This window comes from Pteropus medius, unplaced genomic scaffold (assembly GCF_902729225.1).
Source record: "Pteropus medius unplaced genomic scaffold, Ma_sr-lr_union100, whole genome shotgun sequence".
Classification (NCBI taxonomy): domain Eukaryota; kingdom Metazoa; phylum Chordata; class Mammalia; order Chiroptera; family Pteropodidae; genus Pteropus; species Pteropus medius.
Genome location: NW_024344240.1, coordinates 24,113,416 through 24,130,801, shown reverse-complemented (window position 1 = coordinate 24,130,801; position 17,386 = coordinate 24,113,416). Strand labels below are relative to the sequence as shown.

Sequence of the window (17,386 nt, the reverse complement as noted above, 5' to 3'; positions counted from 1 at the left end):
AGTTCTCTTCTCATATTTTCCTTAAACCTCATGGTCTCTGCGTCCATTTGTCGGCAACTGAGTGCTGGTAGACCACAGAGTGAATAAACAAATAGTGGAAAAGACTAATGGAAAACCCTGGAAACAGCTGAACAGGGCGATCTGACAGCTTTCTGTGAACACATCTGTTCGTGGTTGTGGTTCTATGCCGTGCAGCATAAAACACGTTCTGCTGGTAAAACCGTCCCTGCCTCAGGCTGAACTGATGTGCGACACTGGGCTTCAGTCCTCTGAACGGCACCAACCTCCAGGTCCCCCCTCCACCTGGCAAACTTACGTGCAGCTGCTCTGGCTGCAGAGGTGAGGCGGGGATGAGTCAGGTGCTCAGAGGGCCTACCGGGGCTGTTTGAAGCTCTAGCTCCAAGTGCCAATGAGCAGCAGTAGGCAACAGAATTTACCTGGGAGAGGGCGGGAGCACGGCAAGCAGGCTGGTTCCTTCCTGGGGTTGACACAGACGTGAAACTAAGCAGAAGATGAATTCTCATAAAAGAAATTCTGAGAATAATTTCTTGTTGAGCATTGGGCCCAAGACAAATACCGAGACAGGAAAATTTGCAAGCACAGGTTCTCTTGGCTCCCTTTCATTTGTGGTATCCACACTTTCGTTGACTGATACAGCTCACATATCCCAGAGTTGGTGAATCAGAATACACCTAGTGAGGCTCAAATTCCAGTTCTGAACAAAAACCTTTCAAGTTGTGACCCTCTTTGCTGCTCTGCCATCTGAGCATGAGTTCCACAATCCCTCAGCAGCAGGTGCTTATTCTAAGCTCTGAAGAACAATTAGGGATCTGGCTCAGGGTCTAGGGTGCAAGGAAAGAAAAAAGGGGGGTGGAAACTGACTTTGAAAGGCAATTACAGGGGCTGCCAATCCAGCATTGAGGTGGGAATGGAAAGGAGGCTTCCTCCTCTCTCTGAGGTCACCCAGCCAGGCCTGTCACCTCCTCTGCCTCCCTTAGGAATGGGCGCCCCTGGTTCTCGGGTTCCCTACCACTGGAGTTGACCCTTTGGGGACTGCTGCCTTTTTCCCTGCTCTTCTAGCATTTGAGGCCATATCTTACTTGGATTATCAGACTGGGTGAGACTCAAAGAAAGACACAGCACACAATTTTTAAATAACTTTATAATCTCCCGATGGATTTAGTTTGTGAATAAAAAAAAAAAAAGGAACAGTGTTTACAATAATTATCAAGGCAAAGTTGACTATAACACAATTTCTTTGTAGTGTCATTATCTTGTCAGTAACACAGCTCTGGCCATCACGTGTGCGTGCGTGCGCATGCATGCATGCGCACACACACACACACGCGCACACGCGCGCGTGCACGCGCGCACACACACGCGCACACACCTTGAAGGCAGCAGGTGCATTTGCATCACAGACACCACCATCGCGGCTGCTACTGTCACCAAAAGGAACTCAAGCTACAAGGAGTCAGTACCCAGTGCCCCTCAGCTCCTCACTAAGGTGCAGCCTGTTTCTTCTGAGCAGAGGGGCATGAGTCCCAGGGAGACTTCAAGCCTTCGTCCTGGACAACCTGGTGTGCTGGCAGCTTCCTGCACTAGCTCTGCATGGGGTAGCAGGCCAGAATGGGTGGTGTGCTGCCCTCAGGTGGGCCTAGCTGCATTAGAGGATGATGCAATACTGGGGTGTGTGGAAACGAGGGCTGGGCTCAGAGGGCTTGCTCTGGCCCAGGACTGGATTCTCTGGCTTCAGCCGGGTTCACTTCCTTTCCTAACCAAGGCATCTCAGGTGCCAAGAGAGACAGCCTGAGCCCGGGAGATCTGGGGGTCTAAAAAAGCTTAATTTAAAGGGAAAGAATCTAGGGACTGAAGCCAGAAAGAACTGAGATCTGAGCAGAATTCATTCACCTGGATGGAATGCTCGAGGCTAGCCAGTGCTCGGCCCATACTGGATGGGTCGCTGGATGAGATAGCACCAAGTGGGCAGGAAAGAGGTTCTGTGGCCTGTACAGGACTGCTGCCAGGTGTGGGGCTTCAGAGTCAAGCCCAGGTTACCACACAGTATTAGGCACACTGAGCTGGGACCAATGTAGGGGTGAGGGTGGTTATGGGGTCGCAAACTGTGAAACTTCTACCCAGAGGTCTTGAGGATGAAAAGGAAAACGCTGGCACAGCTGGGACTCTCGGAGCCCCAGATTCCTAGTCCTTTCCTCGGCAGCTGTCTTTCAGCCAGGCAGGTGGCTGCCTGGAGTGCGGTCCTTGTGCTTCCCAAGTGGCCAGCCCGACTGCCGCCCAAGCCAACTTGGCAGGAGGGGAGGAGTCTGGCTGCCCCATAGCTTGAATTCCTTTACATGATACTGGTTTCCATTTTTTAAAACACAGCTCTTCAATTTTTCAGTTCTACAACTACTTTTTAATATTGTCATCTCAACAATGGACACAATGTAACTGCCCCAATTCTCTGAACCACACAGACAACATTGACAAGCAGAGAAACAAAAGAGGAGGTGGGATGGGATGAAAACCCGCTCCCTCCAAATCAATCCCTAAAACCACCTCTCCCCCAAGAGTCAGGAGAAGAAATACCTACGATAGGGTCACAGCACTCTCTAAACACATTGGAAAAAATCAAGAGACACTTGGTTACAGTTTTGACACTAAAAAGTTTGGAAACAGTTTTTGCTTAAAAAGATTAAGTAAAGACAGCCATTTTGTTCAGAAGGATTTCCCTGTAATGTATGGTTTTTTTTTTTTCCTTGCCCAAATATTCCCTTAGTTTACACAGGGCAAACTCCAGATTCTCTGAAAACACTTCTTTGAATGGTTCAAGTCACTGTCCTGAGAAGCCCAGGGGCTGGCAGTGATGGATGGGTGGCCCTGCAGGCTCTGCAAAGGGCAGCATGCAGCGCTACATCTACTCTCTCTTCTCATCTCCTTTGCCACAGTTCTGAACTCTCGCAGGTGGGGAGATGAGGCTGGGAGGCAGACATGAAAGTTATTGATATTGCAGATATAGGGCCCACTGAAACTTAGGAAATGCCATGTGAGGGTCACATTCTACGTGGTGACGTATTCCTCGATTTGCTCTTTTCCTCAAAGACCCTGAGGGTAGCCAGTGGGCCTATGCTTAGTAATAGGGTCAAACAGGAGGGCGGGATGGCTCTGGGATTAGCAGAACTTTCTAGCAGCAAATCCAAAAGCTGATCCTGACCATCGACAGCGGAGAAATTAGTTTAGCAGTTGACTAAAGCCTTGCGAATGCTTCTCTTTGCTCATTCGGAGGAGTGGGTGGGCCAATGAGTTCCTCATGGAAAACCAGACTTTTCTTGACAAAAAGAGCCAAGTCTTACTATGTTGTACACCTAAACTGATATAATATTGTATGCCAACTGTAACTGAAAAATAAAAAAATTATATATATATATATAAAAAGTGCCAAGTCACATTGCCACCACTGACGCTGAAGGTGGTCTTGGGTCCAGTCTGCCTTACTAGTACTTTTAAGGCCCAAGTATAAGAAAGAGAAAAGAATTCAGATCTAATTCAGGTTGTAATATACAAGGTCAAAGGTTAGAACTGAAATGGATTTGGGGGATTCCCATCATATTTCTTCAAATGTTACAGCCCATTTAAAGTCTTCTCTATTTCAAATGGTATCCAAGTCCTTGCAAATCTCAATTTGACATTTCGTCAAGAACTCAATGAGTACCTTGATAGGGTATATGAAAAGATGGAGGTCGCATGTTATTTCTTTAGTCATGAACCCCAGGTTGGATCTCACCCATTTTTCTTCTTCTTGTCCCCGTTATGATGACCTTGACTGAGGTACAGACCTTTAGGGTTAAGGGGCAACTAGACTTGCCAGTGGAACGAATGAGTTTGGTGAACATCACAGGCAACCTGCAGTGAGTTTTCAAGGGTGCAGACCTTTGCTAGTAGTTGAGTGGCCTTGTGAAACCCTGACTACCATGATAGGGTCATAGAATGACAAGTCCTAGTGTGATGGAAACTGTGCATTTAGTAGATGTTGGCTCAATGAATGATCTAAACTCAGTAAGATACTCTAAATGCCAGAAACCGTATTAACTTTGTCTCTATAATATAAATGCAGGTCATGTTCACCATTAAACTTTAGCCAGAGCCTATTTTCATCTAGGACCAAACAGTTCCCAGAACCAGTTGAGATATTAGGAAGAATCAATGAGATTCCCTGCTATGGTTCACAGAGACCAGACAGATGATGTCTGCCCCAGAAATTTTCCTTCTCAGAAGCACTTGTCCAGAGGACTTCCATAAGGTTTTAGAGTGGGAGCAATAGGAAGGGTTGAAATGAAAAGGGGAAGGAAGGAGGTACAGTGAGAGTCGTGCGCCACGTGGGCAAGAGTGGTAGGGACTGTATTTGATGGTAAAGGCCGAATCAGCAGCATCCAGGGAAACCTGATTGATGCCTTCCCTTGCCAGACCAGCTAGAGAACAGCTAGCCGGTGCCAGGCCAGGACAGGCTACTTCGCTGGGTATGGCTGCTTCTCCTGCTTTCTCTGTTCTGCTGTAGTCCTGTGAAGGGTATAATTATACCTCGGTTCTTTGCTTTATGGTAGATAAAGTGAGATTCTACTACACCAGCCCTAAAATGCTAGAGGCTTTCTATGTGATTTATGGGCAGTGCAATAAATAAATGGAATTGAGGTAATTGACCACAAATGACCACCACTTACTTGCTAACTCCTGCATCCCCGCTCTGACCAGCCTGGCTATCAGGAAGCATCTCAGTAAGAAGTTTATGAGCAGAGTCCATTTAAACCTTCGATAAGAAACACTCTATAGCTTCTCACGGGGAGATTGTTTTACAGCAGGGACTCAGGGCAGCTGGAGATTTGACCATATAAGTTAATGAGATAGTCACGGGCTGCTGGTGGGAAGATACTGAACTGATGGTTGTGACGACTTTACAGGCAGCAACAGATTCTTTGGGTGAGTAACTGGGGGAGGGGAAAGGAGAAAATGCAAGACAAAGACATTTAGCCCAGCAGCTCTTATCAGAAGATGTGAGTGTCTGGTAGGTGTCTGGCTGTAGAGGTGGTCAAAGGCCTAGATTTGGGTTAAGTGGTCTATTTCTTGGTGCCTGATTATTTAAGACTGCATTGTCTATGCTTGGGGAAAATGCCCTTCAAAACGCCAGTACCTTCAAATGGATTTGCAACTTTGCGGTCAATTTTCTGATTTGTGACATGGGGCTGGCCAAGTTCCATGAGGAACTTGGATGTGTTAAAGAAAACATTACCCACTATCACAGCCCTCTAAACAGTACACTCTTTCAGGGTAAGAGCAGCAAACAGAAACCCTGAATCACCCAATGGGATCCTGCAGGCAGGTTAAGTGACTCAGTCCTCTGACCGCAAACCCATCAATTCCATTACAGTCAAAAATGAGAAGTGCTGATTTGTGCAAGAGTTTTCTGGAAAAGATACCTTCTATTAAGATGGGGAGGGGACGGGTATGCCTTTTACTGCTTTGACTCAACCAGGTATGTCTCAGAATTCTTTACACCTCTCCCTCTTTTTCAAGGATGGGTGCCTAAAGCTGACTTGCGAACAGCAGGCATTTCATAAATATTCTTTGAACAAACGAATGGAGGAAGGAATGTGTGTTGGATAAGAAACATTCATTTGTGCCAGAAGGAGGTTCCAGGCAGTGCATGAGGCTGTGGTTCTGGGAGTGCAAATCAAGATTAAAGCTACAAGGGTGGAAGGTGAGTCATAAAGTTCAATGACCATTGGGCTGCAAGAGCTGGGAGCATGGTGGTGGGAAGGCAGAAGCATTCTTTCGGGACTCAGGGGCCTAGAATGCTGACGGGAGAGACGTTCAGGAGAAACCAGCCTGACCCCAAGGAATGGTCATCTTCTACAGAAGGAGAGCTGGCGACGACAGTGTCTCATGTCAAACTCTTCTTCTCTTTCAATTAAATATATGATCTGACAAACTAAGCATAAGGTCAAAGGTCTTAAACAAGAGGGACCAGGGGGAGAACTGTTCACACTATCCTCTTATTAACTGGCTGAGAAGAGCAAGGATGAGAGACAGACAGGGCTGGGCATTAGTGTTCACTGAGCCGCCAGGAAGACTGCTTGCAGCTCCCTGCATCAAACATTACAGATGAAAAGTAAACAGAAGAGACAGTAAAAAGAAGAGTCGGTTTTCTCTTTGTCCCTGTTCTCTCTTTTCCCCTCTCTCTCTTTCTAATACTATCTTTCTGAGATTTTTTTTTTAAACCTTTTTAGGAGAAAGCACCTGTTGTATATTAGAACACTCAGCTCTCCGGTCCATGGGGAAGCATTCTCTCAGTATGTTGAACTGCAAGTAGATTCCAGATTTAGTTCTCATGTCAAAGACAGAAGGTAAGAGGCTCCCTACTCCATGTTCCTCAGTGAGGGCAGAGCAACCAGCTTCCAGAGTTCTCCACTGCTGATGACCAGCTGTCAGTTCTTCATGGAGACTCAGCTACTTACCCACCTTGGACATCAAGAAAATAAGTGTAGACACAATATCCAAAGTAGAAAGGCAGAGTAAGATGACAGATGTAGTAGAAATGGTGCTGGAATCACACTTGAAAGACCAACCAAGGCAGGATAGAGTTCGTAGTGTTCGTTTGGTGCCAAGAAGGTTCTGGGTGCCTGTTTCTCATAGCTCTCTTTTCTTGGCTCCTTTTCTTGGGTTCACTATTTGGGCTGCTGGGTTGGCAACTCCCCATGAAGCGGGGTCAAGATGATTCTTCTAATGCGTTGACCACTTGCTCCAGGATGTCAGGGCAATGATCTGCTATCTGCTGGAGAATGGCATTGGCAAACTCCTGCAGCTCTGCATTGTCCCGTTCACCTTTTTCTAACTCATTTTGAAGCTGAAAAGGAAAGGAAAGATGGATTTTAGATAAAATAAAACAATTCTATTTGCACTGAGCTAAGAATTATTGTTCATCAATAAAGAAATGACATTTGCAACAACATGGATGAAACTAAAGGGCATCATGCTAAGTGAAATAAGCCAGACAGAGAAAAACAAATACTGCATGGTATCACTTACATGTGGAATCTGAAAAAAAAAAAAAGTTGAACTCATAAAAACAGAGAGCAGAATGATCGTTGCCAGGGGCTGGGGAGTAGGGAAATAGGAGAGATTGGTAAAAGGGTACAAACTTTCAAATATAAGAAGAATAAGGTCTGAGGATCTAATGTAAAACATGGTGACTATAGGTGAAAATACTGTACTGTATAACTGCAATTTGCAAAGAGTATAATTTAAGTATTCTCATAAAGAAAAAAGGAACTATGTGAGACGATGAATATGTTACCTCGACTGTGGGACTATTTTCACAATGTATATTTACTTCAAATCATCACGTTGTACACCTTAATATATCACAACTTTATTTGTCAATTATGCCTCAATAACACTAAAAAAATGATAAAAGAGACACTTTTTGTGTGAGGTCTTCCTGCATGTAAGTGAATAGCCAGGTACGTGTAAAGGTAAATGTCAAATGTCTTTTCACAAAAATGAGGGCTAAAGAAGTTAGTGACTAGTCCAAGGACCAATGATGGTAATTTGAAGAGCTGGGACTCCAATCCCGGTCCTATCATTCCAGGTGGAATGTTCTCTCTGTTGTGCCACACTATGACCCACATGCCCAGGTGAGGGGAATGTAGTTGATCTCAGATGGAATCTTCATCTTGCGTAATGGTCCTTGCCCTACACAAACTTTTAATTTAAAAGACTTCCCCTATTTTCTATATATACCACTTTTATTCAGTATATCAGACAGCCTACCTTAGGCCTGTTAATTTAGCTAAAGAGATTATTTTGAGAAAACAAGGTAGTCCTCTGTTCGTTTAGGAGTACGTGTATTTCCGACTTCCTATTGTTTTAAACACCCTCTCTGATATTCCTTCAAGCATTAAACCAACATTTATCGAGGGCCTAGATTTGGTCCTTGCCCTGAAGACCCATTTAGGTTAATAAAAGAGACAAATACGTAAACAGATAATTACAGCCCAGCATAGTAAGGGCCATACCGAGGCAGGAACATGTGCTGCAAGGGAAGGCATAAAAAAAGGCTATCTCATCCTGGAGGAGTCTGAGAAGGTACTAAAGGCAACATGTGATTTGGATCTTGAGAGCTGAATAGGAGTTTGGGAGATCAAAGACAGAAGAGGCTTTCAAGCAGATGAAACAAATGCAGATGCATGGAGCTATGAAAGGGTTTGGCACAGATCTAGGGAAGAGTGAGGCGTTCAATATGGTTGGAACACAAAGTAAGGCGATTGGGTGGAGAATGATAGGAAACGAAGCTGAAGAGACAGACCGGGGCCAGATTGTGTATGTAAAGCTAAGGAGTTCAGATTTAATCTGGTTAAAACAACAACAACAATAACAAAAGGAAGTCCAAGAATTTTTAAACAGTCCAGGGACATGATGAGCTTCATTTTCTTAGAAGATAGCTATGGAGATAAAAACAAAATAGACTGAGTTCCGGGAAAGAGTATGTCAAGGAGGTAACTGTTAAAAGCCCAGGTGAGAGCTAAGGAGGGCTGAAACCAAGGTAGGGTCCGGGGCTATGAAGAGGAACAGACGGATGGGAGACTTTCTAAAGGTGGAACTGGTAGGAGGTGGAGTTAAGTGAGAGAATGGAGAATAATTTTGACAGTTTTAGCTGAGGATATTAGACAAATAAGACTGAAAATACAAGAGGCAGAGCAGGTTTTAGGGAAGAAGAAAATTAAAAATTGGAAGTGTAGTTAAGAACATAGGCGTTGGATTTAGGCTGCCTGGGTTTCAATGTCAGCTCTGTCAATTATTAGTTTGTATTACCTGGACCTGTCTGAGCCTCAGTTTCCTCATCTGTAAAATGGGGCAATAACATTTATAGGGTTGTTTTAAAGATTTAATGAGATATTCCTATAAAGTACAGTATAATGCCTAACTCATAGAAAACACTCGATGTTAGATGTTATAATTATTATTACTATTGTTTTTTTTATTAAGTAGGTAAGATTATTCAGAAAGAGCATGTAGATTAAAAAGCAAAGAGAACCAAATTTTAATTACAGTGTTAATAGAATCTAGATGCTCTGAGCCATGAATTAACATGCTACTTCCTCAAATATATCTAACTGTTGGGAACAGATTTAGTAATATACTTTCTGCTAAATGTTGACTAAAAGATCAAGACATGTAAGGACTAGATTTAAACCACACCAAGTCTTGGTGCACTGCGTATCAAGGCCTGGCTGTGTCATATAAATATGAATCTCTGAAATGGGGAAACCAAGGAGGCCAGATGCCTTGTGAATATAGCTGTACAGAATATAATCCAGAAATATCGCTAGGTGAAAAGGCTACAATTCTCAAGTTTCTTCAGTGGAACTGAAATCAACCAGGTAAAGTAAGCGAGGATAATGCCAGGTCGTATTGCTTCAGTTGCTCATCTTAATCATTCCAGGAATATTCTCAACAACTCTGGTTTATATTCTGAGTCAGGTATCTGTACTTCATTCTCGACAAGTCACATATTTATTTCTCATAAATTTTTTTTTTTTAAATTCTATCTGGCTTCTGTTATTTTAAGTAGATAAACATGAAGTAACTAATGGATACATTTTAGTTTAATAATATTTTCCAGGGTTTTTTTTTTTTTTATTATTTAATAAGTATTACACATGCATTGTAGAAAATTTGGAAAAGAAAGGCACCAAGAAAAATAATCACCTATAACATTAGCATCGGGAGATAACCACTGCTCTATATTGTCATATAGTCTTTGAGATTTTTATTATATATACATGTAATTTTAGAAACAAAATTGCGATGATAGTATATAGATTATTTATAAACCAATTTTATTTTCACCTAAAAGTATACTATAAATAAATTTTCAAACCAAATCTCAAAGGCTCTTTTTGGAACTTGATAATCGATTCTAAAATTTATCATAAAGTGTATACATAGAAGAAGGGCCAAGAAAATATTCTAAAGAAAGAACTAAAAATGATGTCGGACTTGCTCTTCCAAATTATAAAACATACTATAAAAATACACTAATTAGAAGAGTATTATATTGATAAAATTAGATCAGTGGGATTCAGAATATGAACAGGAGGCATTTGAAATCAATTAATATTTTAGGTCAACTGAGCGTAATTGTATTTAGATTCCTGCTCATTCCATATGTAAATATCAACTTCAAACTGGCTAAAGATCTAAATTTAAAAATTACACTGTGAATGCACGTTCTTCTTAAGTGCACGGGGAACATTCTCCAGGAAAAATCATATGTTACAACACAAAACAAGTCTTAATAAATTTAAGATTGAAGTCTTATCAAGAATCTATTCTGACCACAATGGTATGAAACTAGAACTCAATTACAAGAAGTAAACTGAAATATTCACAAATATGTGGAGATTAAACAACATGCAACTGAAAAACCAACTAGTCAAAGAAGAAATAAAAAAGAAAAAACAAAATACTTTAATACTAGTAAAAAGTGAAATAAAACATATCAAAACTTATGGGATGTAGCAAAAGCAGTTCTAAGAGGGAAGGTCATAGATATAAATGCCTACATCAAGAAAAAAGAAAGATCTCAAATGAAAAACCTAACTTCACATCTCAAGTAACTAGAAAATGAAGGACAAACAAAGCCCAAAGTTAGTAGAAAGAAGGAATTAACAAAGATTAGACTGGAAATAAACAACATAGAGATTAAAAAGATAATAGAAAAGATAGATAAAACTAAGACTGGTTTTTGAAAGGTTAAATCAAATAGACAGACCGTTAGACTTCTCAGCAAAAATGAGAGAACTCAAAATCAGAAATGAAAGAGATGCTAAAACTGATATCACAGAAATACTAAGAACCATAAGAGACTATCATGAACAAATATATTCTAACAAATTAGCAAATCTAGGAGAAATGAATAAATTCCTAGAAACATAAAATTATCAGAATTGCGTCATAAAGAAATAGAAAATCTGAACAAAGCAAACGCTAGTAAGGAGACTGAATCAGTAATCAAAAACCTCCCAACGAACAAGACCTGTACACTGAAAACTCTAAGACACTGATGAAAGAATCTGAAGAAGACATGAATAAATGGAAAAGATTTAGATTGGAAGAATTGATATTGTTAAAATGTCCATACTACCCAGAGCAATCTTCAGATTCAGAGAAATACTTATCAAAATTCCAATGGCATTTTCCACAGAAATAGAACAAACAATACTCAAGTTTGTATGAAACCATAAAAGGCCCTGCATAGCCAAAGCAATGTTGAGAAAAATGACCAAAAGCTGGAGGTGTCATGTTCCCTGATTTCAAACTATATCACAAAAAAGCTACAGTAATTAAAACAGCATGGTGCTGGCACTGAAAAACAGACACACAGATCAATAAAACAAAAATAGAGAGCCCAGAAATAAACCCATATATATGTATATGGTCAATTAATGTATGACAAAAGAGTCAAGAATATACAACGGGGGAAAGGACAGTCTCTTCAATAAATGGTGTTAGGAAAACTGGATAACCACATGCAAATGAATGAAACTGGACCACTATCTAACTCCACACATAAAAATTAACTCAAAATGAATGAAAGACTTGAATGTAAGACCGAAAATCTTAAAACTCCTAGAAGAAAACATAGGTAGTAATAAGCTCCTTGATATCAGTCTTAGTGATTATTTTTGGATTCCATGCTAAAAGCAAAGGCAACAAAAGCAAAAATAAACAAGTAGGATTCCATCAAACTAAAAAGCTTTTTTTGCACAGCAAAAGAAACCATCAATAAAATAAAATGGCAGCCTACCGAATGGGATAAAATATATGCAAATCATATATCTGATAAGGAATTAAGATCCAAAATGTATAAAAAACTCATACAACTCAATAGCAAAAACAAACAAACTGATTAAAAAGCGGGCAGAGGATTGAATAGACATATTTCCAAAGAAGATATACAGAGGGCCAACAGGCACATAAAAAGGTGCTCCTGATCACTAATCACCAGGGAAATGCAAATCAAAACCACAATGAGATACCACCTCACACCTGTTAGAATGGCTATTATCAAAAAGACAAGCGATAACAAGTGTTGCTGAAGATGTGGAAAAAAGAGAACCCTTCTACACTGTTGGTGGTAATGTAAATTAGTATAGCCACTATGGAAAACAGTATGGCAGTTCCCAAAAAAATCAAAAATAGAATTACAGTATGATCCATCAATTCCACTTCTGGATATTTATCCAAAGAAAATGAAAACACTAACTGAAAAAGATATATGCACCCCAATGTTCGCTGCTGCATTATTTACAATACAAGACATGGAAGCAACCTGTGTCCATTGATGGATGAATAGATAAAAAAAATCTAATACACACACACACACACACACACACACACACACACACAATACAAACACACATGGAATATTATTTGGTCATAAAAAAGAAGGAAATTCCGCCATTTGCAACAACGTAGATGAAACTTAAGGGCACTGTGCTAAGTAAAATAAGTCAGAGAGAGAAAAATACCGTATGATCTACTTACATGTGGAACCTAAAGAAAAACTACAACAAAAGAACAAATGAAAATCATCGACACAGATTACAGATTGTTGATTGCCAGAGGTGGAAGAAAAGGAGTGAAGGGCACAAAAAATTTACAAATTTACAGTTATAAAACAAGGAACAACAAGAACAAACTAATCAAAAACAGACTCTCAAATATAGAGGACAATCTGGTGACAGCCAGAGGGGAGCAGGGCTGGGAGAAAGGGGTGAAGTGTTAAGAAGAAATTAGTAGTTGATAGATGGTCATGGGGATGGGGAGCGCACCATAGGGAATGCAGTTAGCATTAACGTAATGGCTAGGTGGAGAGCTCAAGGAGAGAAAGAGCAATCGGGGGGATCGTTTACAAACTATATAAATCTATATAAAACTATATAAGTCTAACTAATGTACTTATACTCGAAACTAATAATAAAATAAAATAAAAAAGAAACCTAGTAATAAAAGTAGATGAACTAAAAAGAAAAATAAATAAGTCCTGAGGATAATTTAATGTAAAGCATGGTGACTATAGTTAATAATACTGTATTGTATATTTAAAATATGCTAAGAGAATAGGTCTTAAAATTTCTTATCACAAGAAAAAAAACTTGTAACTATGGGTGGTGGTGGATGGTAACTAGACTCAATGTGGTGATCATTTTGCAATATATACAAATACCGAATCATCATATTATATATCTAAAACTAATATGACAATGTTATATGTCAATTATATCTCAATAAAAATTATTTAAAAATTATACCATGAAAGTACTAGAAGCATAGGAATATTTTTTTATAATCTGTGCTGAAGGACAGGTAAATGCTTTGAATTTTATTTTTTTGCTATAGACTGAATGTTTGTGTCCTCCCGCCCCCAATTCCTGTGTTGAAATCCTAATCTCAGTGTGATGGCATTTTGAGGTGGGGCCTTTGGGAGGTAATTGGTCTTGAGGGTGGAACTTTCATGAACTGAGAATAATGCCCTTATAAGAAGAGTTCAGAGAGCTAGTTAGTTCTTTCCACCATGTGAGGATACAAGGAAGAGTAGGCAGTCCGCAACTGGAAGAAGGCCATCACCAGAACCAGCTGTCACCATGATCTTGGATTTCCAGACTATAGAATTGTGAGAAACAAATTTCTGTTGTTGATCAACCACACAATTTATGGTATTTTGTTATAGCAGCCTGAACTAAGACGAGGGGTAATGCTTTTAAAGAAAGCTATAAAAGGAAAGAAAAAAAAAAGAACAAATTAGATTATTCGGAAATTTAACATGTTTGTATGGAAACAGAAGAGATATAAATTAAATTCAAATACAAATGATGGCTTAGGAAACATTTATAATAAATAAGACAGAACAAAAAGACAAAAAATTAATATCAATAATTATTATAAAAGTGGTACTATAAGCCTAATAAACCTAATGGAAACATGGGCAGAGGATATGAACGAAAAACTTACAGAAGAAATACAAATGGCTTAATAAGCACATGAAAATATTTAACTCTGTTAATAATTAAAGAAATAGAAATTAAACACGGTAGGGTTTTTTTTCCCTTATCACATTGGCAAAAGAATGTTAAAAATCAGTGTTGGTAAGAATTTGAAGAAGTGGGTACTCTTTATACCACTACTGATGGGAATACAGATTGGTAAGCAATGTGGTTTTATCAATCAAATTTAATCGTATATGTCCTTTGACCAAATAATTTCACATTTAAGAATATATGCTATAGAAATATCTGTAAGAAATTCGAGAATGTACGCACAAGTATGTTTACCAAGGCAATTTATAAGAACAAAAAACTTATTAATGAACTTGGTGTCAAACAAGAAGTGAGAGAGATCTTTGTGTCTAGAACTATATATAAAAAAATTATGGGAAGAAAAACACAAAACTATTAAAAGTGGTTAGTTTGAGTAAACGCAAGGACTTCTGATTTTATTGTTTATACTTCTACATTGTTTGATACCACAAGCAACATAGATTTTACGATAAGAAATCTGAATAAAAATATATAATATAAATATTCAATGCTATGCTTTTTAATAAATTATGTGTAATTCCTATATTCTAAGACACTGAGAATGGACAAATAGAAATGTATAAAATATTCACTCAAAGAGTACTGACTGATTTGCCAATGAAAAGGAATGAAGTTCTGATACATGCTATAACATGGACTGTGAAAACATTATCGTAGGTGAAAGAAGCCAGTCACAGAAGACCACATATTGTAAGACTCTACTTTTATGAAATGTCCAGACTAGGCAAATCCAGAGTTAGAATGTAGATTAGTGGTTGCCTAGGGCTGGGGCGAGATGGGATAATTGGGAATGGATGCTAAAAGTATGATTTCCTTTTGGAATAAAAAAAAAGTTTGAAAATTGTAGTGATGGTCACACAATTCTGAGAACATATTAAACCAACTGAATTGTACACTTTAAATGGGTGTATTGTATAGCATGTGAATTATATCTCAATAAAACTGTAAAAAATTGAGTACTCTATGCAAAACACTGTGTAATGTCCACAGAGAGGTATAAAGTGCTACTGCCCTCAGTTTGGGTGAAGAGGAGGAGAAGGGGAAAGTTTCCTGAAGAATGTGGCAGTTGATATTAGGACACAGAAAAAAGTTCATTCTAAATGGAAAATAGTATGAGCTAATAAGGCATGGAGGAGGAAATGCACTTGGCTGTTCACTCAAGTTCAAGAATACAAGAATTACTACTGGGTCTTGACAGAAGCAATACCAGCTTTTCTAGAGTGACAAAAGGCCCCTGAGCTGCCTAGGCTTGGGCACTATCCCTCAGAGGACCCTCCAGCCCCATTCCATTACAAGGTTGCAGTGAAGCCACACCTAGGGCACTGTGTTCCATTTCAGGCACCTCATTACCAGAAAAATGGAGACAAACTGGAATAAGTTCAAAGAAAAGTGGCAGGCATGACTAAGAAGCTGAAAGGATCATTTTATGAGGCAGGATTAGAAGAACTAAATAGTAGACCTGAACTAACTGAAAACTAAGGGGGAGGGAATGTGATTATTACCTACAAATGTCAGGAGGGTGTAAACAAGAAGCGGGAAGAATGATTAGCATTGGAGGAGGAAGTATAACTAAAAGTAATGGAAAAAGATTAGGGGGAAAACAAACCAGAGGTAGACTATAAGGCTAGGCTTTCTCCAAGGTCTAATGAATGGTTTGTCTGGGAAAGGTGTTTAAAAAAATAAAGGGGATCAGAAGAATCAAAAAGTTTAGAGAAGGAAGTGTTCGTTCATTAGCTGCAGTTGCTTTCCATCTGGTAGGCCTTTCTCTGTTCTCCAGGGATTATGAATGGTTTGCATTTTATCTGAAAGCGGTATTAAATGTGGGCATGGCTGAGCATAGAGAGATTTCATTGGCACTTGATCCATTATATGCTAAAATTTCCTGTCTTGAAAAAAATTTCAAAGATCAAACTTTCTTGTGAAACTGGAATACTTATAAAATGAGGGTTTTTATTCTGACTTTGAAATGCAAAGCTTTAGTCATTCTGAAGTCAAAAGAGTACAAGAATGTGTTGCTAAAATGCTTAGACCACTTAGTAAAGAAAGGCAGTGTGAAGTAAGCAAACTAAAAACTCAGATGTGTTACATAGCACAGGTATGAAAACAAATCTTGAAATGCATCAGTACCTCGTTATTTTAAAATATTTTCTTAGCATGTGCATCACATGTAAAAGAGGAAGTGTTTGTACGGGTTTGATATGCAGGGGTACTATGGACAAGCTGGGAAAGGTGTATTCTAGCTTTGGAAACTTCATTTACCAAATCTCACTCAAGATATTTTTGTTCCCTCTACTCCTTGCCCGTGGCCCATGCTCACCCCTCCATGCCTGTCTATCCATCCATCTCTTACCTCTTCCCCAAAGAAACGTCTCTTTAGATTTGAATTTTCCTCAAAGTACAAACATGTAATATTTGGGATTTAATGAAAATGCTTATTATATCCTAGCTGCAATCAATAAATCATTCTCTCTCCCTCTTTCCCTTCCTTGTTAAAGATACGAATCCAAACTTAGTGTATGTACTCCAATAAGATCTTCCGTTTCCTAGTATCTGCTTTCTAATACTGGCAGGCTAATTTAATCACTGCAATATTACAGCGAAAAACACTGTCTTCTTGCTTACTTTCTTAAAAATACCATAACTATATGTAGCACATAAGTTTACCCGATCCCTTCTCTGGCCATAAACAATTTTCTCTGTATGCATGGAAGCTTTGCATCTAAAAACAAACTATAACAAACTTAAAAACAGTTCCAAAATAAAAATTTCCACTAAACTGCAAAACAAATTTGTTTCTTTGAATCCTGCAAGCTCCTTGTGTAACTTATGCATTAAACCTCATATCTCAGCACCTTAGTTTCCTCCATATACAAAATATCTACTAGAAAATCTTCTTCAAGCCTCTTGGGCACCTCAAGATTTAGTGAAAAAGCCCTATTTTCACGAAACCTTCATTTCATTAAGATACTCTGGAGAGAGGGGCTATTGGAATAATAAAGGTATAGGTGTGTACGTTTATCTACCTCCAGTAGATAAAATATAAAATAAAATGCTCAGCTGAAAGAAATAGGGATTTGATAATGTAGATTAGGCTGACCATGAGGGCAGCAAATCTGGCTGCTCCAAATTTCCTGCATGTGGGGTCTGGTACTATTAGTGGCAAAGGACACAGCACTTAAGATGGCTCAGGGCCATTCACGGTATAAGCAACCAGTGATTCTGAGGAAACG

At 39.3% G+C, this 17,386-nt stretch overlaps 1 protein-coding gene across 6 annotated transcripts in view; it reads right to left on the bottom strand.

Moving 5' to 3' along the window:
* Positions 1 to 2,734: 2,734 nt before the first annotated feature.
* The window catches only part of ERC1 (ELKS/RAB6-interacting/CAST family member 1), a 482,353-nt gene continuing 467,701 nt past the window's right edge, over positions 2,735 to 17,386 (bottom strand). For 3 of the 6 annotated variants that reach the window (XM_039869202.1, XM_039869198.1, XM_039869200.1), the window contains exon 19: positions 6,761 to 6,898. In XM_039869202.1, the coding sequence (XP_039725136.1) occupies positions 6,761 to 6,898 (138 nt within the window). Of the gene's footprint in view, positions 6,899 to 17,386 lie in introns of all 6 variants that reach the window. The other 3 variants (XM_039869201.1, XM_039869203.1, XM_039869204.1) reach the window with 3 other exon arrangements.